Source organism: Bison bison, unplaced genomic scaffold (assembly GCF_000754665.1).
Source record: "Bison bison bison isolate TAMUID 2011002044 unplaced genomic scaffold, Bison_UMD1.0 scf7180017864378, whole genome shotgun sequence".
In the NCBI taxonomy this organism is placed as follows: Eukaryota; Metazoa; Chordata; class Mammalia; order Artiodactyla; family Bovidae; genus Bison; species Bison bison.
Window position 1 is genome coordinate 6638511 of NW_011494950.1, and position 24896 is coordinate 6663406.

The 24896-nt window shown below is 36.7% G+C and overlaps 1 protein-coding gene across 1 annotated transcript in view; it reads left to right on the plus strand.

The window, feature by feature from the left end:
* The window catches only part of HCN1 (hyperpolarization activated cyclic nucleotide-gated potassium channel 1), a 387144-nt gene that overhangs the window by 317481 nt on the left and 44767 nt on the right, over positions 1-24896 (plus strand). Inside the window, exon 5 of the mRNA XM_010857188.1 lies at positions 15932-16172. Within this exon, the coding sequence (XP_010855490.1) occupies positions 15932-16172 (241 nt within the window). The remainder of the gene's footprint in view (positions 1-15931; positions 16173-24896) is intronic.

The following is a 24896-nucleotide window of genomic DNA, read 5'->3' on the forward strand; positions in this document are numbered from 1 at the left end:
GTCGCTAAGAGTCAGACATGACTGAGTGACTTCACTTTCACTTTTCACCTTCATGCATTGGAGAAGGAAATGGCAACCCACTCCAGTATTCTTGCCTGGAGAGTCCCAGGGACAGGGGAGCCTGGTGGGCTGCCGTCTATGGGGTTGCGCAGAGTTGGACACGACTGAAGCGACTTAGCAGCAGCAGCAGCAGTGATGCATTAGTTATCTGTCATCTCTGTTCTCCACTCTCTTGTTGCTCTGGGACTGTGTCTGGTTAAAATTCTGAGTCTGCAAAGATGGACTTCAGTGATCTCCAGAAACCTCCTCTCCCTCCCAGTTGTGCCCAGTCCTGGTTTGCCTGGAGAGCCCTCCTATTCTTCTTCTATCCACTTAAAATATGCACCTGTTTTGCCTTGTGGGCTCGGAGGTCTTCTGTTTCATTGTTTTGAATGGTTTAAATTGCCTTTATGATATTCTCAGTGTTTTGAATAGCATCATGTATGAGTGAAAGCCAACTATGGAGGAGCCATGCAGCATCAGGGAGAGAGTATGGCCCTGGTTCCCCTGGCTTCATTTTTTTTTTTTTTAATTTTATACTGAAGTTTACTGATGGCTCAGTGGTAAAGAATCTCCCTGCCAATGCAGGACTTAGAGGTTTGATACCTAGGTCGGGAAAATCCCCTGGAGAAGGAAATGGCAACATACTCCAGAATTCTTGCCTATAAAATCCCATGGACCGAGGAGCCTGGCAGGCTACAGTCCATGAGATCGCAAAGGGTCAGACACAACTGATCAACCAAACAACAAATAGTTGATTTATAATGTTATGTTAATTTCAGGTGTACAGCAAAGGGATTTAGTTATACGTATCAGATCAGATCAGATCAGATCAGTCTCTCAGTCGTGTCCAACTCTTTGCAACTCCATGAATCGCAGCACGCCAGGCCTCCTTGTCCATCACCAACTCCCGGAGTTCACTGAGACTCACGTCCGTCGAGTCAGTGATGCCATCCAGCCATCTCATTCTTTTTCAGATTCTTTTCCCATATAGGTTATTACAGAATACTAAGTAGAGTTCCCTGTGCTATACAGTAGATCCTTTTTGACTATCTATTTTAATATAATAGTATGTATATGTTATGTATGTATATGTTAATCCCAATTTCCTAATTTATAGCCCCCCTCCCCACCATTCCCCTTGGTAACCATGAGTTTATTTTTAAGTCTGTGAGTCTGTTTCTGTTTTGTAAATAAGTTTTTTGTATCATCTTTTAGACTTGTGTTTCTCTGTGTGACTTAATTTAGTATGATAATCTCTAGGCCCATTTATGTTGCTGCAAATGGCATTATTTCATACTTATTTTAAGGCTGAATAATATTCCATTGTATACACATAGACCACATCTTTATTCATTAATCTGTGGATGGACATTTCAGTTGCTTCCATGTCTTGGCTGTTGTAAGTAGTTCTGAAATGAACATTGGGGTGCATGTATCTTTTTCAAGTATGATTTTCTCCAGATACATGCCCAGTAGTGGGATTGATGGATCATATGGTAAGTCCCACACTGCTCTCCATAGTGCCATTCAGTTCAGTTCAGTTGCTCAGTCGTGTCTGACTCTTTGCGACCCCATGAATCGCAGCATGCCAGGCCTCCCTCTCCATCACCAACTCCCGGAGTTCACTCAGACTCGTCCATCGAGTCAGTGATGCCATCCAGCCATCTCATCCTCTGTTGTCCCCTTCTCCTCCTGCCTCCAATCCCTCCCAGCATCAGCCTTTTCCAATGAGTCAACTTTTTGCATGAGGTGGCCAAAGTACTGGAGTTTCAGCTTTAGCATCATTCCTTCCAAAGAAATCCCAGGGCTGATCTCCTTCTGAATGGACTGGTTGGATCTCCTTACAGTCCAAGGGACTCTCAAGAGTCTTCTCCAACACCACAGTTCAAAAGCATCAATTTTTCGGTGCTCAGCCTTCTTCACAGTCCAACTCTCACATCCATATATGACCACTGGAAAAACCATAGCCTTGACTAGACGGACCTTTGTTGGCAAAGTGCTTTTGAATATGCTACCTAGGTTGGTCTCATATAAATGCAGCACCACAACTTAGTATCTGCGCAACTTTGGGCTCTTTCATAACTTGTACATGTTTTACTTTCTTCATCTTTAAATATAAATGATGATGATGATAAGTACCCAACAGAGATGTTTTAAAATTAAATGAGAAAAAAACCCAAAACATTAAAAGTTTGAAAAGTGCCTGGTACATAGTAAGTACACAGTAAAATTTGATTCTTAGTATTACTATGATACCGTGAAAAATAGTATATAGTTGCAGCCCACACGGCTCTTACAACCTGATGAGAGACAGAAATTTAAACCAGCAATTATAACTGCGTGTTAGTGCTATGAGAGGTCATTCAGAGGGTGTTAGACCATACCTCAGAGGGACACCAACTCAAGGTTTATCGTATGTCTCATTTCTTTTGGAATTTATTCAAACAATCTGCTAACAAGCCCTTCCTCCAGTTTAACAACCAGGCTTCTGGAGACAGCATCTTAGCATCAAAACTTGGCATTGGAATTTTAGGATCAGAGACTGATGACGCTTTAATGCAGGAGTATATTTAAAACAAAAAACTAACTAGAAAAATTCAGTGAGCCATACCCCTCTGCTTATGAGAGCCTGTTGGAATGTGTACAAAGTAAGAAGGTCTATTTTTATCATGATCAGATTTATACTGATTTGATTAGTGCAAAATGGCAAACTTAACAGTCGAGAAAGAGGTTAATGCACTTCTAAGTCTGTCTCCAAAGTTCAGAACTGATCTATTTTTAAACAATGGCATGTGAAGAGCTGTGAGCTGAAAATAGGTACAGATCATGTGTCCCAGCAGAATATAGGACGTCAGTATATTTCATTTTCACAGAACATGAATTGGGCTGAGAGTATAATACTGTCCTTCTGACCTTTAGTTTCTTGAATAGAGTGTTAGGGAAAAATATCCTAATTTGCATGCATATGTTTAGTATAATTCAGAACAAGTTCTTAAAGTACATACTTGTTGGTTTTTTGAATGTCTCCTAAAAATGTGTTTAGTTCAGATTAATGAAAATAGCCTAGACACGTAGTATTATAAAGCTATACAGGAATCGTGTGTCATATACTCACGTAAAAGGCACAGTAACCAAAGGCTAGAAAATATATGTAAGTGATCTAATCTTGGTCACATTACCAAGGAAAGAAATTGAGTCTTTACACTTTCATCTTAGAACTTTTCCCTTGCATCCCTAGTTTTTAGAAAACAAACAGACAAAAAGCATTTATTGATTTCTTAATGTGTGCAAGATACTGATTCAGGCATGATGAGAAGGGAAATCGTAAAATGCCCTTTCTAGTCCCACAGTGCTTTACTGTGTGTTTGTTGAGTAAAGATAGAAAAACATGAAAAAAAAAATGAAGAAAAAGTTAAAATACATTACTAAAAATACAAGAAATGTAGGAAGTTACATATGGTTAATTGCCAGAGCAAAGCAGACATTACTCACTAAACTTTGAAATGGATTAAAGACTTAAATATATGGACCTAAAATCACAAAACTCTTAGAAGAAAACATAGGAAAAAATGCTTCTTGACATGGGTTCTGAAAATTATTTTTTTGGATGAGACCTAAAACACAAGCAATAAAATAAAACCTAAGTTAGTCGAACTACATAAACTAAAAAGCTTCTGCAGAACAATCAACACAATAAAAAGACAACCCATGGACTGGAAGAAAATACTGGGAATCCACACATCTGAGGAGAGGTTAATATTCAAAATGTATAAACAACTGACATAATTCAAGAACATGAAAGCAAGCAGTCCAATTGAAAAGTGGGCAAAGGACCCAAATAGACTTCCCCCCCGCCCAGAAAAGACATTTAAATGGCCACGAGACATATTGAAATGTGCTGAATTTAACTGATCATTAGAGAAATGCAAATCCAAACCACAGGGAGCTATCACCTCACACCTATTGGAATGTCTGTTATCAAAGGACAAGATGTAGCCAGTACTGGGGAGGACATGGAGGAAAGAGAAACTGGGAGGGTCAGGAGGAAGACCGTTTGTATCATTGAGCAAGAGCGAGATCCCTGGACCTTTCCCTTGATTTTTTCCTAACATCCCTTCAGTACTCTGCTTTATTGACTATGCCAAAACCTTTGGCTGTGTGGCTCAAAACAACTTGTGGAAAACTCCTAAAGAGATGGGAATACCAGACCACCTGACCTGCCTCTTGAGAAAGCTGTATGCAGATCAAGGAGCAACAGTTAGAACTGGACATGGAACAACAGACTGGTTCTAAATTGGGAAAGGAATATGTCAAGATTGAATATTGTCACCCTGCTTATTTAACTTATATGCAGAGTACATCATGAGAAACACTGAGTTGGATGAAGCACAAGCTGGAATCAAGATTGCCAGGAGAAATATCAATAACCTCTAATACGTAGATGGCACCACCCTTATGGCAGAAAGTGAAGAAGAACTAAAGAGCCTCTTGATGAAAGTGAAAGAGGAAACTGAAAAGTTGGCTTAAAACTCAACATTCAGAAAACTAAGATCATGGCATCTGGTCCCATCAGTTCATGGCAAATAGATGGGGAAACAATGAAAACAGTGAGAAACTTTATTTTGGGGGGCTCCAAAATCACTGCAGATGGTGACTGCAGCCATGAAATTAAAAGACACTTGCTCCTTGGAAGAAAAGTTATGACCAACATAGACAGCATATTAAAAATCAGAGACATTGCTTTGCCGACAAAAGTCTGTCTAGTCAAGGCTATGGTTTTTCCAGTGGTCATCTATAGATGTGAGAGTTGGACTGTAAAGAAAGCTGAGTGCAGCCGAAGAATTAATGGTTTTGAACTGTGGTGTTGGAGAAGACTCTTGAGAGTCCCTTGGATTGCAAGGAGATCCAACCAGTCTATCCTAAAGGAAATCAGTCCTGAATATTCATTGGAAGGACTGATGCTGAAGCTGAAACTCCAATACTTTGGCCACCTGATGCAAAGAACTGACTCTTTGGGAAAGACCTTGATGCTGGGAAAGATTGAAGGTGCAAGGAGAAGAGGACAACAGAGGCTGGATGGCATCACCGACTCAATGGACATGAGTTTGAGTAAACTCTTGGAGTTGGTGATATACAGGGAGGCCTGACTTGCTGCAGTCCCTGGGGTCACGTAGAGTCGGGCAAGACTGAGCAACGAGATCTGAGCTTCAGTACTCACCGCTACCCCAATATTTTTCTGGATGACAATGTTTCAGTTCAGTTCAGTTCAGTCGCTCAGTCATGTCCGACTCTTTGCGACCCCATGAATCGCAGCATGCCAGGCCCCCCCGTCCATCACCAACTACCAGAGTTCACTCAGACTCATGTCCATGGAGTCAGTGATGCCATCCAGCCATCTCATCCTCTGTCGTCCCCTTCTCCTCCTGCCCCCAATCCCTCCCAGCATCAGAGTCTTTTCCAATGAGTCAACTCTTCGCATGAGGTGGCCAAATTACTGGAGTGACAATGTTTAGGACTTCAAAAATTAGTCCTGTGGTAGTGTTGTATAGGAGAAGGCAATGGCACCCCACTCTAGTACTCTTACCTGGAAAATCCCATGGACGGAGGAGCCTGGTGGGCTGCAGTCCATGGGGTCGTTAGGAGTCGGACACGACTGAGCGACTTCACTTTGACTTTTCACTTTCATGCATTGGAGGAGGAAATGGCAACCCACTCCAGTGTTCTTGCCTGGAGAATCCCATGGACAGAGGAGCCTGGTGGGCTGCTGTCTATGGCGTCGCACAGAGTTGGACACAACCAAAGCAACTTAGCAGCAGCAGCAGCAGTGTTGTATAATTCTACTTATGAGGCTGGTGGAATAAGCACATTCATAGCAACAGAGAGTAGAATTTATCAGTGATTTGAGTGAAGGGAGAAAGTTATAGTTTAAAGGTTACAGAACTTTGGTTGAAATTGATGAGAATGTTCTAGGTATAGATACAGAGGAACTTCCCAGGTGGCGCCAGTGGTAAAGAAGCCACCTGCCACTGCAGGAGACATAAGAGATGCCAGTTCGATCCCTGGGTCGGGAAGATCCCCTGGAGGAGGGCATGGCAATCCACTCCAGTATTCTTGCCTGGAGAATCCCATGGACAGAGGAGTCTGGCAGGCTACAGTCCTTCGGTTATCAAAGAGTCAGACACCACTGAAGTGACTTAGCACGCACAATCACTAATGGCAACGCTCAGACAACATTATGAGCATTTTTGTGAATTGTATACATGGAAATGCTTAAACTATAAATATTGTTGTATATATTTTACAAAAATCTAAAAAGTCAAGCTTATAAAGTTGCACCCATTATTATAACTCTCATCCTGCCTCTAAAGTCATTTCCATCTGCCTGTAGCTCTTGTCAACTAAATGCCCATGATACTTCACACTCAATACAAAAATAAAGCAAAATCCTTTTTTTGTGTAAGTAAAATTTTTTTTGTTTTCTGTTTTTTAATGTATTTCACCCCAGACTGAAGAGCTCAGAAGTTGTTGAAGTGTGTGGGCTGTATTCTACAGCTTCTCAGAGCCATCTGAGCTGGATCATGTGCATTACCACTGCCCCTGCAGTACTTCCGGAGCTGAGGTGCTGCTGTGCCTTGACAGATACTCCAAGGGGGCAGCTGCGTCCTTCCTGCCACACTTTAGCCAGCCTAACTCGCTATGTTAATTTGTTAAGGCTGTAATCACAAAATGCCATGGTGGCTTAATCATCAGACAAATCATTTTCTCATACTTCTAAGGGCTGAAGTCCAAGGTCAAGTGTCAGCAGGTTTGGATTCTTCTGGGGTTTCTCTCCTTTGCTTGCAGATGGCCACCTTTCTTTTCATGTGCTCAGTTTCTTCTTCTCATAGCAGTCAGACTAGATTAGGACCCACTCTCACAGCTTTATTTTAACTTCATCTCCTTGTTAATAGTCCTGTCTCCAAACACAGGCACATTCTGAAGTACTGGGAGTTAAGACTTCAACATGTGAATGTAGAGGTGTCACCGTTAAACCCATAACCTTTGCCGACACGTGCAATGCTTAAATCTAACTAATGTGACAGACAAATAAATATTTAGTGCAGCTTAGAATGCCTGCTTAGTTTTAGGGAGTAGCCTGATTTCCTCATGCCCTTTGCACATATACACATACTGTTATTTCTATTGCTGACCTATTAATGGTGAAAAAGAATTTATGTGGATTTTATTACAAAATTTAATGAATAGATTTTTATCAAATTCTCCAAATCCCTTCTCAGACTTTTTAAACTCATTGTACTATCCACTGGTCCTGTTTGAATAATATTTTTTAGTTTAGCTGTTTGATGTATTCACTGTATTTGACAGTCCAGATTAATCTGTTTTTATCCTGCCAAGTGGGCTTCAATCCTGTTCTGTAAATCACTCTACAACTTGCTCACAGTTTGCAGACCACTGGAGCTGCACTCCCTGGTGTTTACACGAATCCTAACTGAGCTTCAGCCTAGGATTCCAGAGTGCGACAGTGATACTAAGTCTCTAATGAACACTGCCATTGTCAGTATACAATTTTTTAAAATTTATTTATTTTTGGCCAGCCTGGGTCTTTGTTGCAGCACACAGGCTCTTCATTGCTCCTTGCAGGCTTTCTCTAGTTGGAGCAAGTGGGAGCTACTCTTCTATTTGTGGCCAAGGGGCTTCTTATTGCAGCAGCTTCTCCTGTTGCAGAGTACAGGCTTTAGAGCTCATGGGCTTCAGTAGTTGTGACACACAGGCTTGGTTGCCCTGCTGCATGTGGGATCTTAGTTCCTGGACCAGGGATCGAACCTGTGTCCCCTGCATTGGCAGGCAGATTCTTAACCATTGAACCACCAGGGAAGTCTCAATATACAAAATTTTGATTTAGGCTTTTTGGTCTGTTTCTACATTATTTTCTTTCCTGTACAATCAAATTTAAGTGACTGTTAAGAGAATTTTATGTCATCTGCTGACATCCTGCATGGTACCTAATATGTTCCTGTGTTCTAGGAAGGCAAAACAGTAGGAGTATGCAAAAACCAAATTAATCTCAAGCTTCATTTGCATTCGTCTGGTAAAGTTTAAATGTGAGTTAATATATCAGAACCAAATTAGATGCATATGAGAACTGTAACTACAGAAAACATTTAAATTTTTGAATCTGCAGCTCTCAAAATTCACCATGTTCTGATCTATTCTTTACAAGCAGGCAGATTTCATTTAAGCCACTTAATCATAATTTGCCATTTGTATATGCAGAGATTTTTGGCTAGTTACCTTTTAACTCATAAAATGAAGAGACTATGAACCTAGCAATTAATGCTATAGCCAAATTAAAAATAAGAAATGGTGAAAAATATTAAAGCTGGCCAGTATTTAAGAATCCATTGCAGACCAACTTTATCTCTGTTGGGTTTTTCTTAATATAACTATGATTAACACAAGATGAAATATTGTGTGACCATTAAAAAGAATGTTATTGAAAACCATAACTCAAAATGGCAAGTATTTTATGTTAATAAATGTGGGGAATAATAGATATTCAGTGTTATTATGATTTCAATTAGGTTAAGGTGAATAAGAAATCACATTAAAAGAATACATCAGTTACTTTCAGTGATGGAAATACAGTGATTTTTTTCTTTTATTATTTTAAGGGATATGTGTGTATTCATTTTAATTTTAAAGATTTTTAAAAATATAATTGCTTTCTAATATAAAAAATTTTATTTTTTTATAAGATGTAAAACTGCAATAAACTAAAATTGAGGCACCCTATATGTTAATTCATCAATCCTCTAACTCCTTATCTTACCTCTAATTCCTTTAACTTCCCCCATATAAATGTTATTCATCTCAGCTCAGTTGGTAAAGAATCTGCCTGCAATTCATGAGACCCTGGTTCGATTTCTGGGTCAGAAAGTTCCTCTGGAGAAGATAGGTTACCCACTCCAGTATTCTTGGGCTTCCCTGGTGGCTAGATGGTAAAGAATGCACCCATGATGTGGGAGATCTGGGTTCGATCCCGGGGTTGGGAAGATCCCCTGGAGGATGGCATGGGAACCCACTCCAATATTCTTGCCTGGAGAATTGCCATGGATAGAGGAGCCTGGCGGGCTAAGACCATGGGATGGCAAAGAGTCAGACACAACTGAGTGACTAAGCACATAGCACATCTCTAACCAAAGTTTTTTAAGAGACTTCACTTTCTTATCTCTAATTCCTTTAAATTCCCCCAAATCAATATTAAATGTATTTATTACCTTTAATTTTATTACATATTTTTCATTTTCAGATTACTTAGGAAGTATAAAGACAGTTAAATGCTCTCTTTAAAAAAAGAATAAGACAGATTATCCCAGCTAAAGAAATAGCTCTTTATAAATTCCCTGTAATGAGGACACAGAAATCAAGGGAAATGCTTTGACTTTCAGAAATAAAAGCAGTTACCTAACTTGTTAGTCAATGTTTGTGTAACTGTTTAAAACATTTTCAAGCGTTAAGGTTTGTATGGGGTGATTGACTTATACATGCAGTCAACCATCTTGCAAATTAAAATACAAACCACCAGATCAATATAAGCCTATTGGAAATGCTGAGGGAAATTTTTTTTTTAATTTCAACTATGTGCTTCTTTAAAAAAAAAAAATGGGTTGTCTATTTAATTTGCAATTCAATTTCTAAATTACTACATCATTAGGGAATTATAAGAATTTTTACTTTGGCCACAGGGAATATCACTGACTGTGCTCAAAGACTATCTTGTCATTTTTATCTTCTGAACTTCTGCTCCTATCTTGACTTTTGTCTTTAATAACCAGTACTCAACTCAACATTTAGAAAAAAATCTGACCTAATATATTCTTGCCTTCCCTGATGGCTTCGACAGTAAAGAATCTGCCTGCCAATGAAGGAGGCCTGTTAACCCCTGAATGGGGAAGATCCCCTGGGGAAGGGTATGGCAACCTACTCCAATATTCTTGCCCAGAAAATTCCATGGACAGAGGCACCTGGCAGGCTATTCTTACCAAATTACTCTGAACTCTTTTTTCTCTGAAATTTTATAGAATATATAGTCTCTACCATTACTTTGATTTTAACATTCATTTGTTTTATAACTGTTACTTATAATGGTAAATGATAGATAGCACTTCGTGAAATTAAGTATTTTCCTTGTATCTTTAATCATTACAGTTATCTAGGTAGAGTTGCTTACAAGTGAAGAGTTCAAGGTATGAGTCACTTTGTACAGACACTGAGTCAGTTGGTTTTGGTATCAAGGACTAAGCCCAGATACATACACAGCAAGAGACACACAGAGTCTCACCCGTGTTTAGTTTACTTTTTACAATTATCTTACACTGAATATATACATATATATTTTCCTTCCTCAACTTGCAGATACTTCTTTATTTTAGGGACCATGGTTTCCATATCTGACTGCTTATGACTTGAAATGTGTTATTAAAAACAAGGATTTTTTTTGAGTCATATCCCTTAAAGATTTAGATTCAGATTCTCTGAATCTGGACTGGAGCCTGGTAAACTGTATCTTAGAAAAAGTATTATAAATACATCCAAGTAAGAAAATACTGTCTTTGGCAGGCCATCAAAGCTTTTTTTCTTTTTCCTTATTGACGCTGTCTTCATAAGAGCCATGATTAGTCCCATAGACTAATCCTGAATATATTGTTATTTCCCAAGAATAGTTCTACATCATGGGTAATTCTTTTCTGTGATGCATCCCATATTCAGATTCACCACTGGAGCTTCCTTGATTATATTACTGTGAAAATAATTTTATATTATTATTAATTTGAAGGAATCCATTCATTTTTCTCTCTGTGGAACTTTTACCTCCTTGTGAATTATTTCCGATTTAAACTGTAAATTCTAATAGAACTTGGACAGCAAAAGCCATAATGGGACAGAAAGTTATTGGCATTTAAAAACTCTTCCTCTTCCCATGAAGTCTGCTTGCTTTGAGAGCATATAGTTTAATGGACTTTGCTGGTAGCTCAACTGGTAAAGAATCCGCCTGCAATGCACGAGACCCCAGTTCAATTCCTGGGTTGGGAAGATCCCCTGGAGAAGGGATAGGCTACCCACTCCAGGATTCTGGTCTGGAGAATTCCATGGGGTTGCAGAGACTCAGACAGAACTAACTGACTTTCAGTTTAATGGAAACAATCAAGTGAGTCTTGAGGTTAGCAAAATTTTTAAAAGTGTTTCTCCATCAATCATATTTCTTTATAGCACATTTTCTTAGAGAGAACATATTTAGTTAAGTTATTAATATCACTCTATTAGTAAAACAAAACTTTTAACACTCCTCCTCTTTAATCACAGGTCCTTATAGCACATTCACTTAAAACACACAGTTAAGTTATTAATATCTCTACTCTCCATCCAGATTCTTTATGGCAGTTGTTCTAATGAGAGTTTTTAGTGACATGTCTGGCTTGAGTTAGGAGTATTGTCTATACACAATACATAATGAAAAGGATATTTCAAAGAGGCCTACTAAAAGAGTTATCAAGCCAGTGCTGTAACAACTCGAGTAACAAATAATTGGTTTAACCTCAAAGTGTAAGATAAATATGAGCCTGAAAAAAAAAAAAAAGTGAAAGAGTTAGTTACTCAGTCGTGTCTGACTCTTTGTGACTCCATGAACTCTAGCCACCAGGCTAGAATCTGTCCCTGGGATTCTCCAGGCAAGAATACTGGAGTGGGTAGCCATTCCCTTCTCTAGGGGATCTTCCCAACCCAGGAATTGAAGCTGGGTCTCCTGAATTGCAAGCAGATTCTTTACTGTCTGAGCCATCAGGGAATCCCGAAATATACATATATACATAAATAACTTATACATATATAAATAAATATATACATATATACATATGTGTATGTACATATATAAATAAATAAATAAGTTAAAAAGTAGAGGAAAACGGACAAATCTCCTTTTTAAATTCCAAATAAATCAACTTTTTATATATTGAAAACACAGCATAATATAACAACAAGACAATGACAATGAAGAATCCTACATTTGATCTTACTTTGACATGTCAGTTTAAGATACGAAAGCCTTTCTTTTTCAGCAGTCCATCCCAATATTTTGCTAAAGTACAACAGGATTATTCATGTTAATTGTTAGTGTAGAGAATATTTCTTTAACTATGATTTGGATATTGTTAAAGTGCACAAGTCTTAAACATACACAAATCTTAGATGAATTTTTAAAATATATATGAACCTACATAACCTCCTGGATCCATGTACAGAACAGTTTTTAGAAGGCTTCCTTTTTTCCTTTTCCAGTCAAGCCCAGAGGTTCTCAGTCTTCTGACATATTGCTATAAGCAGTTGTGCTTGAAATTCACACAAATGGCGTCACACACTGCAGAGTCTTTAATGTCTTCCCTCTTTTGCTCATCGTCATGTCAGTGTGATTCATCCATGCTGTTGTGTGGCAGCAGTTCTTTCTTTTTATATTTCAGGCTGTATTTCATTCTATGAATATGTCACAATTTATTTCTTCATTCCACCTTTCATGACACTTGGGTTGTTTCCAGTTTCCGGCTAATAAAATCAGCCTGTTATGAACATTCTTGAAGTGCCTTATGCACTGATTTCTCTTGCAGATTTACCTTATGTTGGAATGGCTGGGTAATTGGATAATCATGTTTTTAACTTTGGTAGATACCGCCAAAAGTTTTCTAAAATGATTATATTATGTTTCACATATACCAGCAGGAAGTATATTGAATGGCCCTACATCATTGGAAAAACTTTATAACTCTTAATTTTAGCCATTAGCTATTATGGTTCAGATGGTAAAGAATCTGCCTGCAATGTGGGAGACCTGGGTTAGATCCCTGGGTGGGGAAGATCGCCTAGAGAAGGCAACTCACTCCAGTATTCTTGCCTGGAAAATTCCATGGACAGAGGAACCTGGTGGGCGGCAGTCCATGGAGTTACAAAGAGTCAGACATGACTGACTGACTAACACTTTCACTTTCATTAGCTATTAGGAGATACGTGGTTTCACTTTACATTCTGCCAGTAATTACTGTTGCTATGCATATTTTCATAGGCTCATTGGTCAGATGAATATTTTGTTTGTTGAAGTGTCCAATCAATAGTTTTCCTTGATTTTTCTATTTAAGGAGTTCTTTTTATATTCTTGACAGGAGCTCTTTGTTGGGATATGCACTGCAAATAGCTTCTTCCCATCTGTGGTTTGCCTTTTCACTCTCAATGGTATCTTTTATTGTTGGTAATTTGATTTCTAGTTTGTTTAACTTTATGACAATAAGAAAAAAATGGGATTTGATATATTTAGATTGCTTCAGGGATTTATTTTAACCATAAATCTGTGCTTTGGAATCACACATATTCTGTAACCTTGGGAAATTTTATGCAATATCTTCTTTGTTATTAAAAAGAATAGCAGTATTTTAAGATTCCTTCTAGCACTACAATTCTTTATTGACAACTTAAGTATCATTCTGGAAAATTTTGTAAAACATTTTGTTCTCCTCCATTCTACAATATTTTATTTCACACAGTATAGCTCTAAAAAGTTTTAAGCGTGGTCGCTATAAATATAATTACCATCATTGCAATAATGAATCATAGAGTAATCTTAACAAAACAGAGTTGCTGCCTCATTGCTAAATTCTTACACCCAACACACTCTGTATTTTTAGACTGTATGGAGCTCACAAGGTTTTCCTTCTAAGAACTTATGTTAGACAGCTATTCAAATGGCATCCTAAAGACCAGTTTAATTTCTTGTTAAATATGCTTTCAATTATTTTCTAAAAGTGAGAAAACAATGAAGAGAAAAATCTGTATCCTTCAAATCAAAGAATGTAGATGAAAAGATTATTTTATTATTTTGTTTGAAAATTTATTTTCTCTGCAACCTGGCTTATTTTCAGTTTTCTACACAGGATACTTCTATGTCATTCTACACATAATATCATTAACTTTCAAACAAGCAATCTAATCATTTTAATAGTATATTTCTGTCTCTTTTTAATTCATGTGGTTACCTTGAATGGTTCACCTTTATCTTCATGTATTTTTTTGTATGGAAGAGCCAATATTTTGAATAGTGAAAAACCACATTTTTATATATATAAGGCTTGTTTCTCAAGCTATTGACTTGAGAAAGCATTTTAAGAATTTTAAATAGCCACTTCCCAATAGGAATATAAACCAAGTTTTGCGAGCACTTTGTTTTCCAGTGCCAAAACTCCATCTTCCTTTTTCCCTTTCAGCCCCCCTCCTCCCTTCTTTTCTTCTTTTTTATCCCTTTGTTCTGTCTACTCATACATTATGCATATAGATTGAACACTTACTATGTGCTGAACTTACTGTAGTCCCCCACTCTAACCACAAGTCTTTAACACCAGTTAAAATTGATCACAAATGCCCCTAGATATAGCCACCCAAATGTCTACTGTGCATTACAGAGCTTGGATGATGCTGTACCAAGTACCACATGTAATATCCTTCTCTTATTTTTGTCTTTATGTTCACTTTCTGGTTATTGCTGCTGATTTTTAAATATTTTATCAGTTCCCATGAAACTCCACTATTAGAGATACTTATCTGCTTTGCTGAATTCACAGCGTATTGTTGAGGATGAAACACTTTCTTTTCCATGTTGGACTCAAAATTCTGTGCCTTCTGCATCAACTGGAATTTTTTAATATCCTGGAGTATTAAATATCAAATTATTTTATGAAGAAGATTGAGGAAAGTTTCTTTCCCCATATTGGAATCTACAAGTTTGTATTCCCAAAGCAGGAATTCAGATCTCTTTCTCTTTTAATACCTCTGAATCTTTTTGCCGTTCTTCCATCTCTTGGCAGAGGTGACTTCGTTTTATATGTCTCTTAAGCATGCTCACAAATTCAGGTCCAACCCTGTTCTTTGCGGGGTGGGGGTGGGTGGTGCGGCATTGGAGAAGGTATTTCTAAGAAACGGCATTGAAGTGAAATTTAGATTCCCATTGTTTATTCTGTTCCATATCTAACTTTCAGCATTAAAACTGGTTGGTCCCATATCCTTGTTTTGGTTCATAGTGATAGCACTGTGTCTAATCTGATGTATAAATCTCCTAATTTAGAACTGACCTGATCCCATAAAGAAAGCAATTTAGAAAAAGGAAAATATGGCCTCTGTCCAGTCCAAAACTTCCAATGATAACCCAGAAGGTTTTGACAGGGTAATTTTCTGATCTAACCCAGAAACAAATTGAATTTATAATTATAGATTATAGTCAAATTAGAGTCTCCTTTGTGTAATGTGAACAATATCAAGTCTCCTTCCCATAATATGAATGACATTAAGAAAAAACATCAGAATGCTGTTGGCATTTTGTTGGCAGCTGGGCTCTTGTTTCAGAATTCCAGTCAGTAGGTGCAAATTAGGTTGTTCAACACAATGGACCACAGAAGCAGTAACATCAAGGTTAATAGGAAGTGATGTGGTTTCTTTTCTTCATAAAAACAGATAAAAGGGAGACTAAAACGCTTCCACATTTTAATTCTAATTTTGTATAAAGAATGGTAAAGGAATGGGAAGTTATAAAAGTGAACTTGTATATATTTAATTAATATTTATTGATGTTTAATACATGCCTATACTACTCTATGTACTAGGAATACAACATTTCAGCTCAATAATAAAACATAATCCCTGACTTTTAAGAAATATGTGGATTATTAGAATTTATGTATTTTTGTTTCTTCATTTAAATTACAGTATTATGCTATATAGAGATCTTAATTTCAGCACCTGTTTTGCTTCCTGATATGATTAATCTCTCTTAATTTTTGTTTACTCTTGCCATCTTTAGGAGATAGTCAACTTCAACTGCCGAAAACTAGTGGCTACAATGCCTCTTTTTGCTAATGCGGATCCTAATTTCGTGACCGCCATGCTGAGCAAGTTGAGATTTGAGGTGTTTCAACCTGGAGATTATATCATACGAGAAGGAGCTGTGGGTAAAAAAATGTATTTCATTCAACATGGTGTTGCTGGTGTCATCACAAAATCCAGTAAAGAAATGAAGCTGACAGATGGCTCATACTTTGGAGGTTAGTAAAAAAGAAAATGTAACTCAGATGAAATCTAATTTGCTTGCAATATGTATCTTTATCAGAGTTTTGGAGATGTCAGAATGTTGATTTATTGGGCTTGAATGTGGACTTGTATTTGAATTCTGATAAAAGTGTCTATAGTGTGTCGACTGAAAAAAATGCATAACTAAAAGTTGAGAATTATGTTTTATTTGGCAGACAAAACTGAGGACTTAAGCCAAGGACACAGTATCTCAGATAACTCTGAGAGACTGCTCCAAGAGGTAAGGGAGGAGCCAGGGTATATAGCAGTTTTTGCGACAGAGACCAGGTAGTTGAAACATGGAATGATTACTGTTGGTTAGAGAAAACCAGATATCTCAAATTAATGAACTTAGTGCTTTTCTTTGTATGAAAAGATGCAAGAGGTCTGGGCTCATTGAAATTATTCTTTTGATATGCACTTCAGTTGTCTGGGGCTGGTATCCATGCTTTCTCATCCTTAGTCTCCTCTGAGAGCATCATCTGGGGTGGGCTGCAGCAGTTGTCTGGTAGGTGGTGGGCATCCTGTTTCTCTCCTGAGTTTGCTCTGGGCTCACCATTGGGTGGCTGTAATGTGTTGGATTGATGGCTGAACATCATTTGTTTACTGATATGGCAGGCAACATTTTTTCACTGAAAACTAGTATGTTTTCACATTTCAGTGTCACATGTTCAGTGCATATGCATTTACTATTGTATTCGTTAGAATATTGCTTCAGCTTCTTAAACCAGAACCAAGTAACAGTGGCTTAAGCAGATTGAAAGTATGTTTTCCTCTCACACAGAAGTCCCAAGAGGGTTTAATGACTCTCTCCAAGACAGTTTTTAGGCATGCAGATTTTATTTATTTTGATGGGCTGCCATCATCTAGAGTATTTTCCTTATTTATACCAGACAAATTGATTCCTCTCCACAATATGGACCACAGGAAGGGAGAAGGGGGCAGAGGAATTGAAGAATGAGCAGTTTCTCTTTAGATATGTGCCCAGAATAGCGAACTTCACCTCTATTCACACACGATTGGCCAGAATTTAGTTAAAAGAGTACCTCTAGGCATAAGGAAAGCTAGGGAATACAGCTTCTAGTTGTGTGATATATTAGTCAGGGATTTCTAGAAAAATGGAAGCAATAGGAGATATATAACTCCTATTGTGTGTGTATATTTATATATATTCACACACATACAGAAAAGGAGATTTATTATGAGAAATTGATTCATGTGAGTATGGAGGCTGACAAATACTATGATCTGCATCTGAACCTGAAGAACAGGAAAACGGGTGATTAAATTCAGTCTGATGTAAATACAATCTGAAGGCAGATGAGTTGAGATGTTAGCTCAAACAATGAGATAGGAAAAAAATATTCGTCTCCCCTTCTTTTTTTTCTCTATTCAGCCCCCCGTGGATTTGGAGGATGCATACCCTGAAGAGGGCAGACTACTGAGTCACCTGGTTGAAATACTAATCTCATTTAGGAACACCCTCATAGACATATCCCAAATTATATTTTTCTGGGCATCCTATGACCAGTCAAATTGACACATAATTAACCATCACAAGGGGCTATTTGCCTTGCTGAAAATTCTGACATTTTGAGTTGTTTCCAGCTTTTTACTGTAATGAGCTGTATATATTTATATTTGTGCAAATGTACAAAACTTGCCTATGAGTTGATTTACTGGGCCAAAGTCTATGCATACATTTAAACTGAAAAAAACATTAAATCATTTCTTTGATGAAACTGCCAATTTCTACATTGCTTTACCCATTGATTTTTACATTTTTCCTCCTAATAAGTAAGATTGGCATCCCCTTATTATTTGCTTTGTACTTCCATTATTAACAGTGATACTGAGGCATTTCTTTATAGATATGGATTGTTTTTATTTGATTTTCTATTGCTATTTTTGCATTTTTTAATGTGTTGTTTGTCTTTTTAAAGCAAATTTACAGAAATGTCCCTAATGTATTTTTGATATAATGTAACTGTTTTCTCCAAAATTATTACTTCTTTTTAAACTTTCTTTCTAATTTTTTGTTTTATCATTCTGATCTTAATTATTGTCTATTCGATTTGAATTTTAGAGCATTTATGTTTCTAAAGTGGGTTTTTTGCACTGCAAAATTATGAAAATGTTTCCGTATTTACTTCTATTTTATTTAGTTTCACTACATTGTTATTATAATTTTAACTTGTTAGAACAAGTGACGGGGAATGACTATTGATGTCTCTTAGTGCCAGTTCTGATTTAACATTAAAGACAATGATTAATACTACAGTGTCAGACATTGTCAAGTTTAATAGTTAAATATTACTCAGCAGTAGGAAACTGAAATATTTTCTTTAGAAAAAGTCAGGAAATCTGCCTTAACATATCAGGTTTATTCTACAAGACAAATTCAAGTGAAATATTTTCTTACCATGGGTGAGGTATTCACAAATGGCTCTTATTACTTTGTACTAATTCTTCACAAACTTTATAATATGCCTTTAGAAGTTTTCTCTGTCAGAATTAATGTCTCCCAACTCTGTGTCTCCATACTACTTCTCACAGCTTTCCAGTGTTGACTTCTTTCTGCCTCATACTGAACACTGTTGCTAGTTACCTGTCTTCCTTCTGATATTAGATGGGAAAAATGTGTGCATCAGAATCATTGAAGAAGCTGTTTAAGTTCAGGCTCTCCCTATCAGAGATTCTAATTCAATAAATCCAGACTAGGGATAATACTTTATTTGTTTATTCAATTAGATAATAAATAACCAGTATATTTGAGCCCCTGAAAATCAGTAAAAAGAAAGTATTCAAATCAAATTAGTGATGTTGGCTAATCTGAAAACTAGGCAATATATTCATTTTTATTTTAAAATAATGATTATAAAAGCAACAATAATATGCTGAGTTTAAGAAGTTTTCTTCAATAACAGCTATAAAATTTATTGGGAAAAGTTTTTATTAAATGCTTATTTGGAATATATCAAATTAACCATAGGTATGAAAAGTGAAAGTCACTCAGTTATGTCCGACTCTTTGCAACCCCATGGACTATACAATCCATGGAATTCTCCGGCCAGAATACTGGAGTGAGTAGCCATTCCCTTCTCCAGGGGATCTTCCCAACCCAGGGATCAACCCAGGTCTCCAGCATTGCAGGGAGATTCTTTACCAGTTGAGCCACCAAGGAAGCCCAAAATAACCATAAGGCTCTCATTCGTTAGCCTATTGCAACTGAGTAAAACCTATCAGCTCAAAATATTTGGCCAGTTTTTGGTTAACCCAATGATTAGCTTCTTTGACTTTCTCCCCATTCATTAAGGATGATTTTTAATTCTTCATCTTTCTCTTTCTTCCCACTCTTCTTCCTTGTCATGATTCTGATTGCATCACCCCCTTACTCTTGTGCCCATTATGCTAAGAAAAAAGAAAGAGGAAATTAGGGAAAGCTAAGAACTTTAAAAATATCTACTTTAGTAAGCTCAGAGAATTAGTGTTCACATGAAGAAAAAGTAGAAATTGAAAGTTGATGAAAATAAATAAAACCTGGTAGTAAAAAATAAAAGTATAATCCAACTTTGGGAGAAAGTGTTTTGGGGAAAAAGGTTTTTGAAGTAATTAATGTAAGTGTGACAAGTACATAAAAGTTTAGAAAGAAATTTCTGAAAGTTGTTATTATGCAATAAGAATATGTGTGCTCAGTCACACGGTCATGTCCAACTCTTTTCAGCCACGTGGATTGTAGTTCTCCAAGCTCCTCTGTCCATGGGATTTTCCAGGCAAGAATACTGAAGCAGGTTACTGTTTCCTCCTAAGGGGATCTTTCCCACCCAGGGATCAAAGCCAGGTCTCCTATATCTCCTGCATTAGAAAAAAGGATTCTTTACCACTGAGACACCTGTATTTCCTCATATGTGTTTAATCTCTGCTCAATCTCTATGCCTTTTCTCTCCCTAATATTGTTTGTTTTTTTTATTTTCTTAACTTTTTTCAGAGCTACTTAAATATTTGTTATTTTTGTGGTATCTTCAAAGAAGGAGTTTTTATTTTACTTTTCACTTCACTAATTTCTGTATTTTTTCTGTATAAAATCTGTTCTACTTTTTACTTTAGTTTTACTTCTTTTAGCTTCTTGAGTTTAAAAGCTAGTATATTTATTTTGAACTACTCTTCATCTTTGATGACTGCAATTTATAATATACATAGTCTGTTTATACTGCTTTGGTTAAATTCCACTGCATTTTTAATATAGTGATTCATTATTACTTTATAAAAACAGATTGCACTTTCCATCTGGATTCATTGTATAGTACATGAGTTATCTTTTATTTAAATTCTCTTTAAAAATTTTAAATGGAAACATTTGGGGATGGAATGGTGGAAAGAAAAAAAGCACATATAATGTTTGAATAGGAGAATTACAGAATATCAAAGATGTTAAATAAATTATATTGGCAATAAGTAATGTGTAAGAAAGATAAGATTAAATGAGATTTATTTTAAAAGAGGAATGAGGTGATCTTCAATTACTAAACCTAGTTAAACTACGAAATGTAATTGTACATAAAATAAAATTTTTCTCCATCCTTTTTCTAAATTTCTTAAGACATAAATGATCATCTTTAAATATAGTTTTACAAAATGACTGATGAAGTTATCCCTCATTTTAACCATTTAACAAATATTTCACCTATAGTTTATTCCAGTGAAACAAATATCTACTTATTCAATCCAGCTCACTTCAGTAAGAAATTCCCCAAAATAGCAATTGGTTTGGGTTCAGTGCTTTTAGTGTCATTCATATTTTCATTATGGTGATTTGAAATGGCTATTAGTGGGCCTGTCCTTTGGTGGACAGTTTATGGAAAAAAGTAGGTCTGCATTACTTTCAGTTATTTTACACATACAATTGATATTTGTTCAATTTAAACACCAAATAAGATAAAGAAAGGCTGTTAGAATCTAATAATAAGAACTGTACTTATTTAACATGTAAGGGTTTAAAATTTATACCCCTTTAAGTATCTAATATGAAATTTTGAAAGTGATAGAGCATACTTTTGTAGTGTATTAATTTTGTATTTTGCATCAGCTGGACATGGCAAGTTCACAGTATTTTTAAGCAGAAGAGCCTGAGATCAACTTCGTTATGTTCTTTCCACTCTTCCAAAGTGTCTTAAGTGAGTAAGCATAATCAATGCACAGGAAACACTCCAACTAAATGACAAGCAAAATAGTGAGATATGGAGACATTCAAAGATCAAATTCAGAATTTCGTGTTCGGTACCTAACTTCCTAACTTGATTTATTTCTACAATAATACAGGACTGTTTCTAGACATACATATATGTCCAGAGAGGTTAACTTCATTAAAATTCCCAATAATGTATCTCTGTATCCGTAGTTCATGATTTTAAACAAAAGCTTTTTTTCTAATATAATGTTTCATTATTAATATTTCTGTCCACTCACCTTGTAGTGGTTGTCTCTCCACATCAAGTGTTTTAATTGATTCAATCCCTTGACTTTACATCTTTCAAAATGTTTCTCTCATAGGTTCTTCTTATAATATATTGAAGTTTAGTGAAGTGAAATTCACTCAGTCGTGTCCGACTCTTTGTGATCCTATGGATATACACTCCATGGGATTCTCCAGGCCAGAATACTGGAGTGGGTAGCCTTTTCCTTCTCCAGGGGATGCTCCCAACCCAGGGATCAAACCCAGGTCTCCTGCATTGCAGGTGGATTCTTTACCAGCTGAGCCACCAGGAAAGCCCCCCAAAAGTGGTGTATAATACACCTTCCGGAAAGAAAACACTTCCCTTGATGGTTGCCATGATAAATCATTTGGTATTGAATGCTATTTAGTCATGTCTAACATTTTGACAGCCTCAAGGAGACTGTCAGCCACTTTATATAGCTAAAGTGCATATTTATGGTTTTTATGTCCAAAATGCATTTGGCCAGATTACAATGATCTGGCATTTTTAAATGTAGAGCTGCAGGTTTGAAAAACCACAGGCTATCCCTGTCTTGGTGATCATTCATTGTTTGTAAGAGGACTAAAAACATCTGCCAATCCACAGTTTACAGTTTACTCCATTTCTAGTCCATTGTACATTTCTAAAAGCTGACTGATTTTCTAGGAGATATGAGGACTCTGTTGATAACAAAGTTACAATTTGGTTAGTTCAATATTAGTTTAACTACTATAAACATTCTCGCAAAATATAAGGAAGATGAGGTGGCAGCAGGGGAAAACGATCAATCTTCTTCAAGATTTTTTGTTCTGTTTTGTTTTCCTTTGCTTCCTCATTCATTCTCTTCTTAGGTCAGGTTAATGAAATATTTGATTCTATGATAAGAAGACAACTCCACTGGATCTTTTCGTAGGTTGTATCCCACCTAGAAATACCAGGTAATGTACAACCACAGGATGAATCTTTGCTAAATCATTGAGTTAAGAGAGGTGTTAATCCCCATCTAAATCTTCACCTTCTAGTTCTTCAATTGAGTAGTGTCATGTATAAATACATCAATGCATGATAAAGGATTATATCCATATGTCTGAGACACTTATGAAAATCAGGATGAACATTAAGACATTTTACTTTGAAGTTATCATGTCTTTCCCTCTTTAATAAAAGAGACAAAGAAGCAAAAGTTAGAAGAAAAAGGAAAAAACAAAAACGTCTTTATTACAGTTCTGGATCTTCTCGTATTCCTGTGATTATTCACAAGTCACCACTTTTGAAGTATTTATAATTAGAGAGGTATGGCCTCTCTAATTATAAATGGCCAGGCCGTATCTTGAACCTAGTCAAATAAAAACTCCTTAAGGCAAATGTACTTTCTAATTCTAATTTCTAGTGTGTCATTCTAATTCATGTACTTAATTTCTAAAATGTGCCTCTACCTAGCTCCTAAGTTTCAATGTCTATCAAAAACTGGGGTAATTGATTTTAGTGAAAAGTATGGGGTTCTGTTGCAAGGTAAAACAAATCTAGCAGGTTATGATTCACTTTAGAATGTACAATTGATTTGACTATTTTGACATACTCTTTATCATTCTCTTGAAAGCAAAAATTGTGACATTTTGATTACCAGTTTTCTTTGGTATTCATATTTTACTTGCTTTATTGGTATATGCATTTTACTTGTATTATTCAAATGCTACCTTCTGTAACAATAAACTCGGTATATGCTATTAAGGGATGTCTGATAATAAAGAACAGATGGAAGATTTTTTTTTTCATTTTGCATGCATAGCTCAAAGGTAGAAAGAAGCAGGGCTTTCCATCAAGCATAACTGGAGGAAAAAGGTTTTTAGGTAGAATATACATCATCAATAGGATAGTCTTAAGAAAGAACTATCTCCTGGACTGATGTTTTTTTCTTCTTTCTTTTAAAGAGCAACCTTTTTTGAAAAATTATTTTGTTTATTTATTTTTGGATGTGCTGGGTCTTAGTTGCTATGAAGGCTTTCTCTTCTCTATCGCACTGAGCTGGGCCTACTTTGTAGTTGCTGAGCAGAAGCTTCTCACTGCAGTGCCTTCTCTCGTGGTGGAGCATGGGTTCTAAGGCACACAGGCTTTAAAAGCTGCAGTGTGGGCTCAGTAGTTGTGACTCCTGGGTTCTAGAGCACAGGGTCATTAATTATGGCACACGGGCTTAGTTGCCCTGCTTGGCATATGGGATCTTTCCGGATCAGGGACCAAACCCATGTCTCCTGCATTGGCAAGTGGAATCTTTACCACTGAGCACCAGCAAAGCTCTCATGTTTTCTTTAAGGGTTCTCCTTAAAGTATGCATGCATTAGTGAATTGAGAGTGACCAATTGGAGAAGGAAATGGCAACCCATTCCAGTGTTCTTGCCTGGAGAATCCCAGGGACGGGGGAGCCTGGTGAGCGGCCGTCTATGGGGTCGCACAGGGTCGGACACAACTGAAGCGACTTAGCAGCAGCAGCAGCAGCAGCAATGGGCCTCTTATTTTGAAGCCCAACATTTCCCATTCATGCTTGTTTCCCAGGATTCTGGAGAGGAGACTCCAGACCTATAAACTCTTTGTGTTTTCATCCTTTTGCAGCTATTCATCTTTTAGGAAGGCTCATCTGAATTATGTCCCTTGCTCTTTGGATGAAGAAGAAGAATATCCAAATTTTTAAACAAGACCTCCATAACTCTATACAATCTGGCCCAGTTTATTTTCCTAATCTCAATGTATATCTTCCCCTCTAGATGTCCTTAAATCAACCTTGATTTATCTTTAAATCAAGGCTGCTAGCTCTTACATTAGCAAAGAATGAAAGCTGCCTTTGTAAAGATTAATCTCTTTAGTTTAAAAAAAAAAATAAAGCAAAATAAAACAAAAAACCCTCTCCATTCTTTAGGCTGACACTTTGCTTCCCATATGAAGACATCGCTGAAATGTAATTTTTTTAGTCTCCCCCGGGCAGATTTTTTTTTCTTTCTGCTTTCCTACCACTTAACCTATTATTGAACTGTTTTTGTTATAATTTATATGTCAGTCTTCTATAATGGATTATGAAATTTCTGAGCTTTGACACAATGACTTTTTCCAGTTTAAATCTGCAACTCCAAAGAATAGTGCTTGAATTCTTACATAAACTCAAGGAGAACTCGTACAATGAGTCAACGGATGAATGGATAAACAGATCTATTTTCCCTCATCACTACTCCTTAT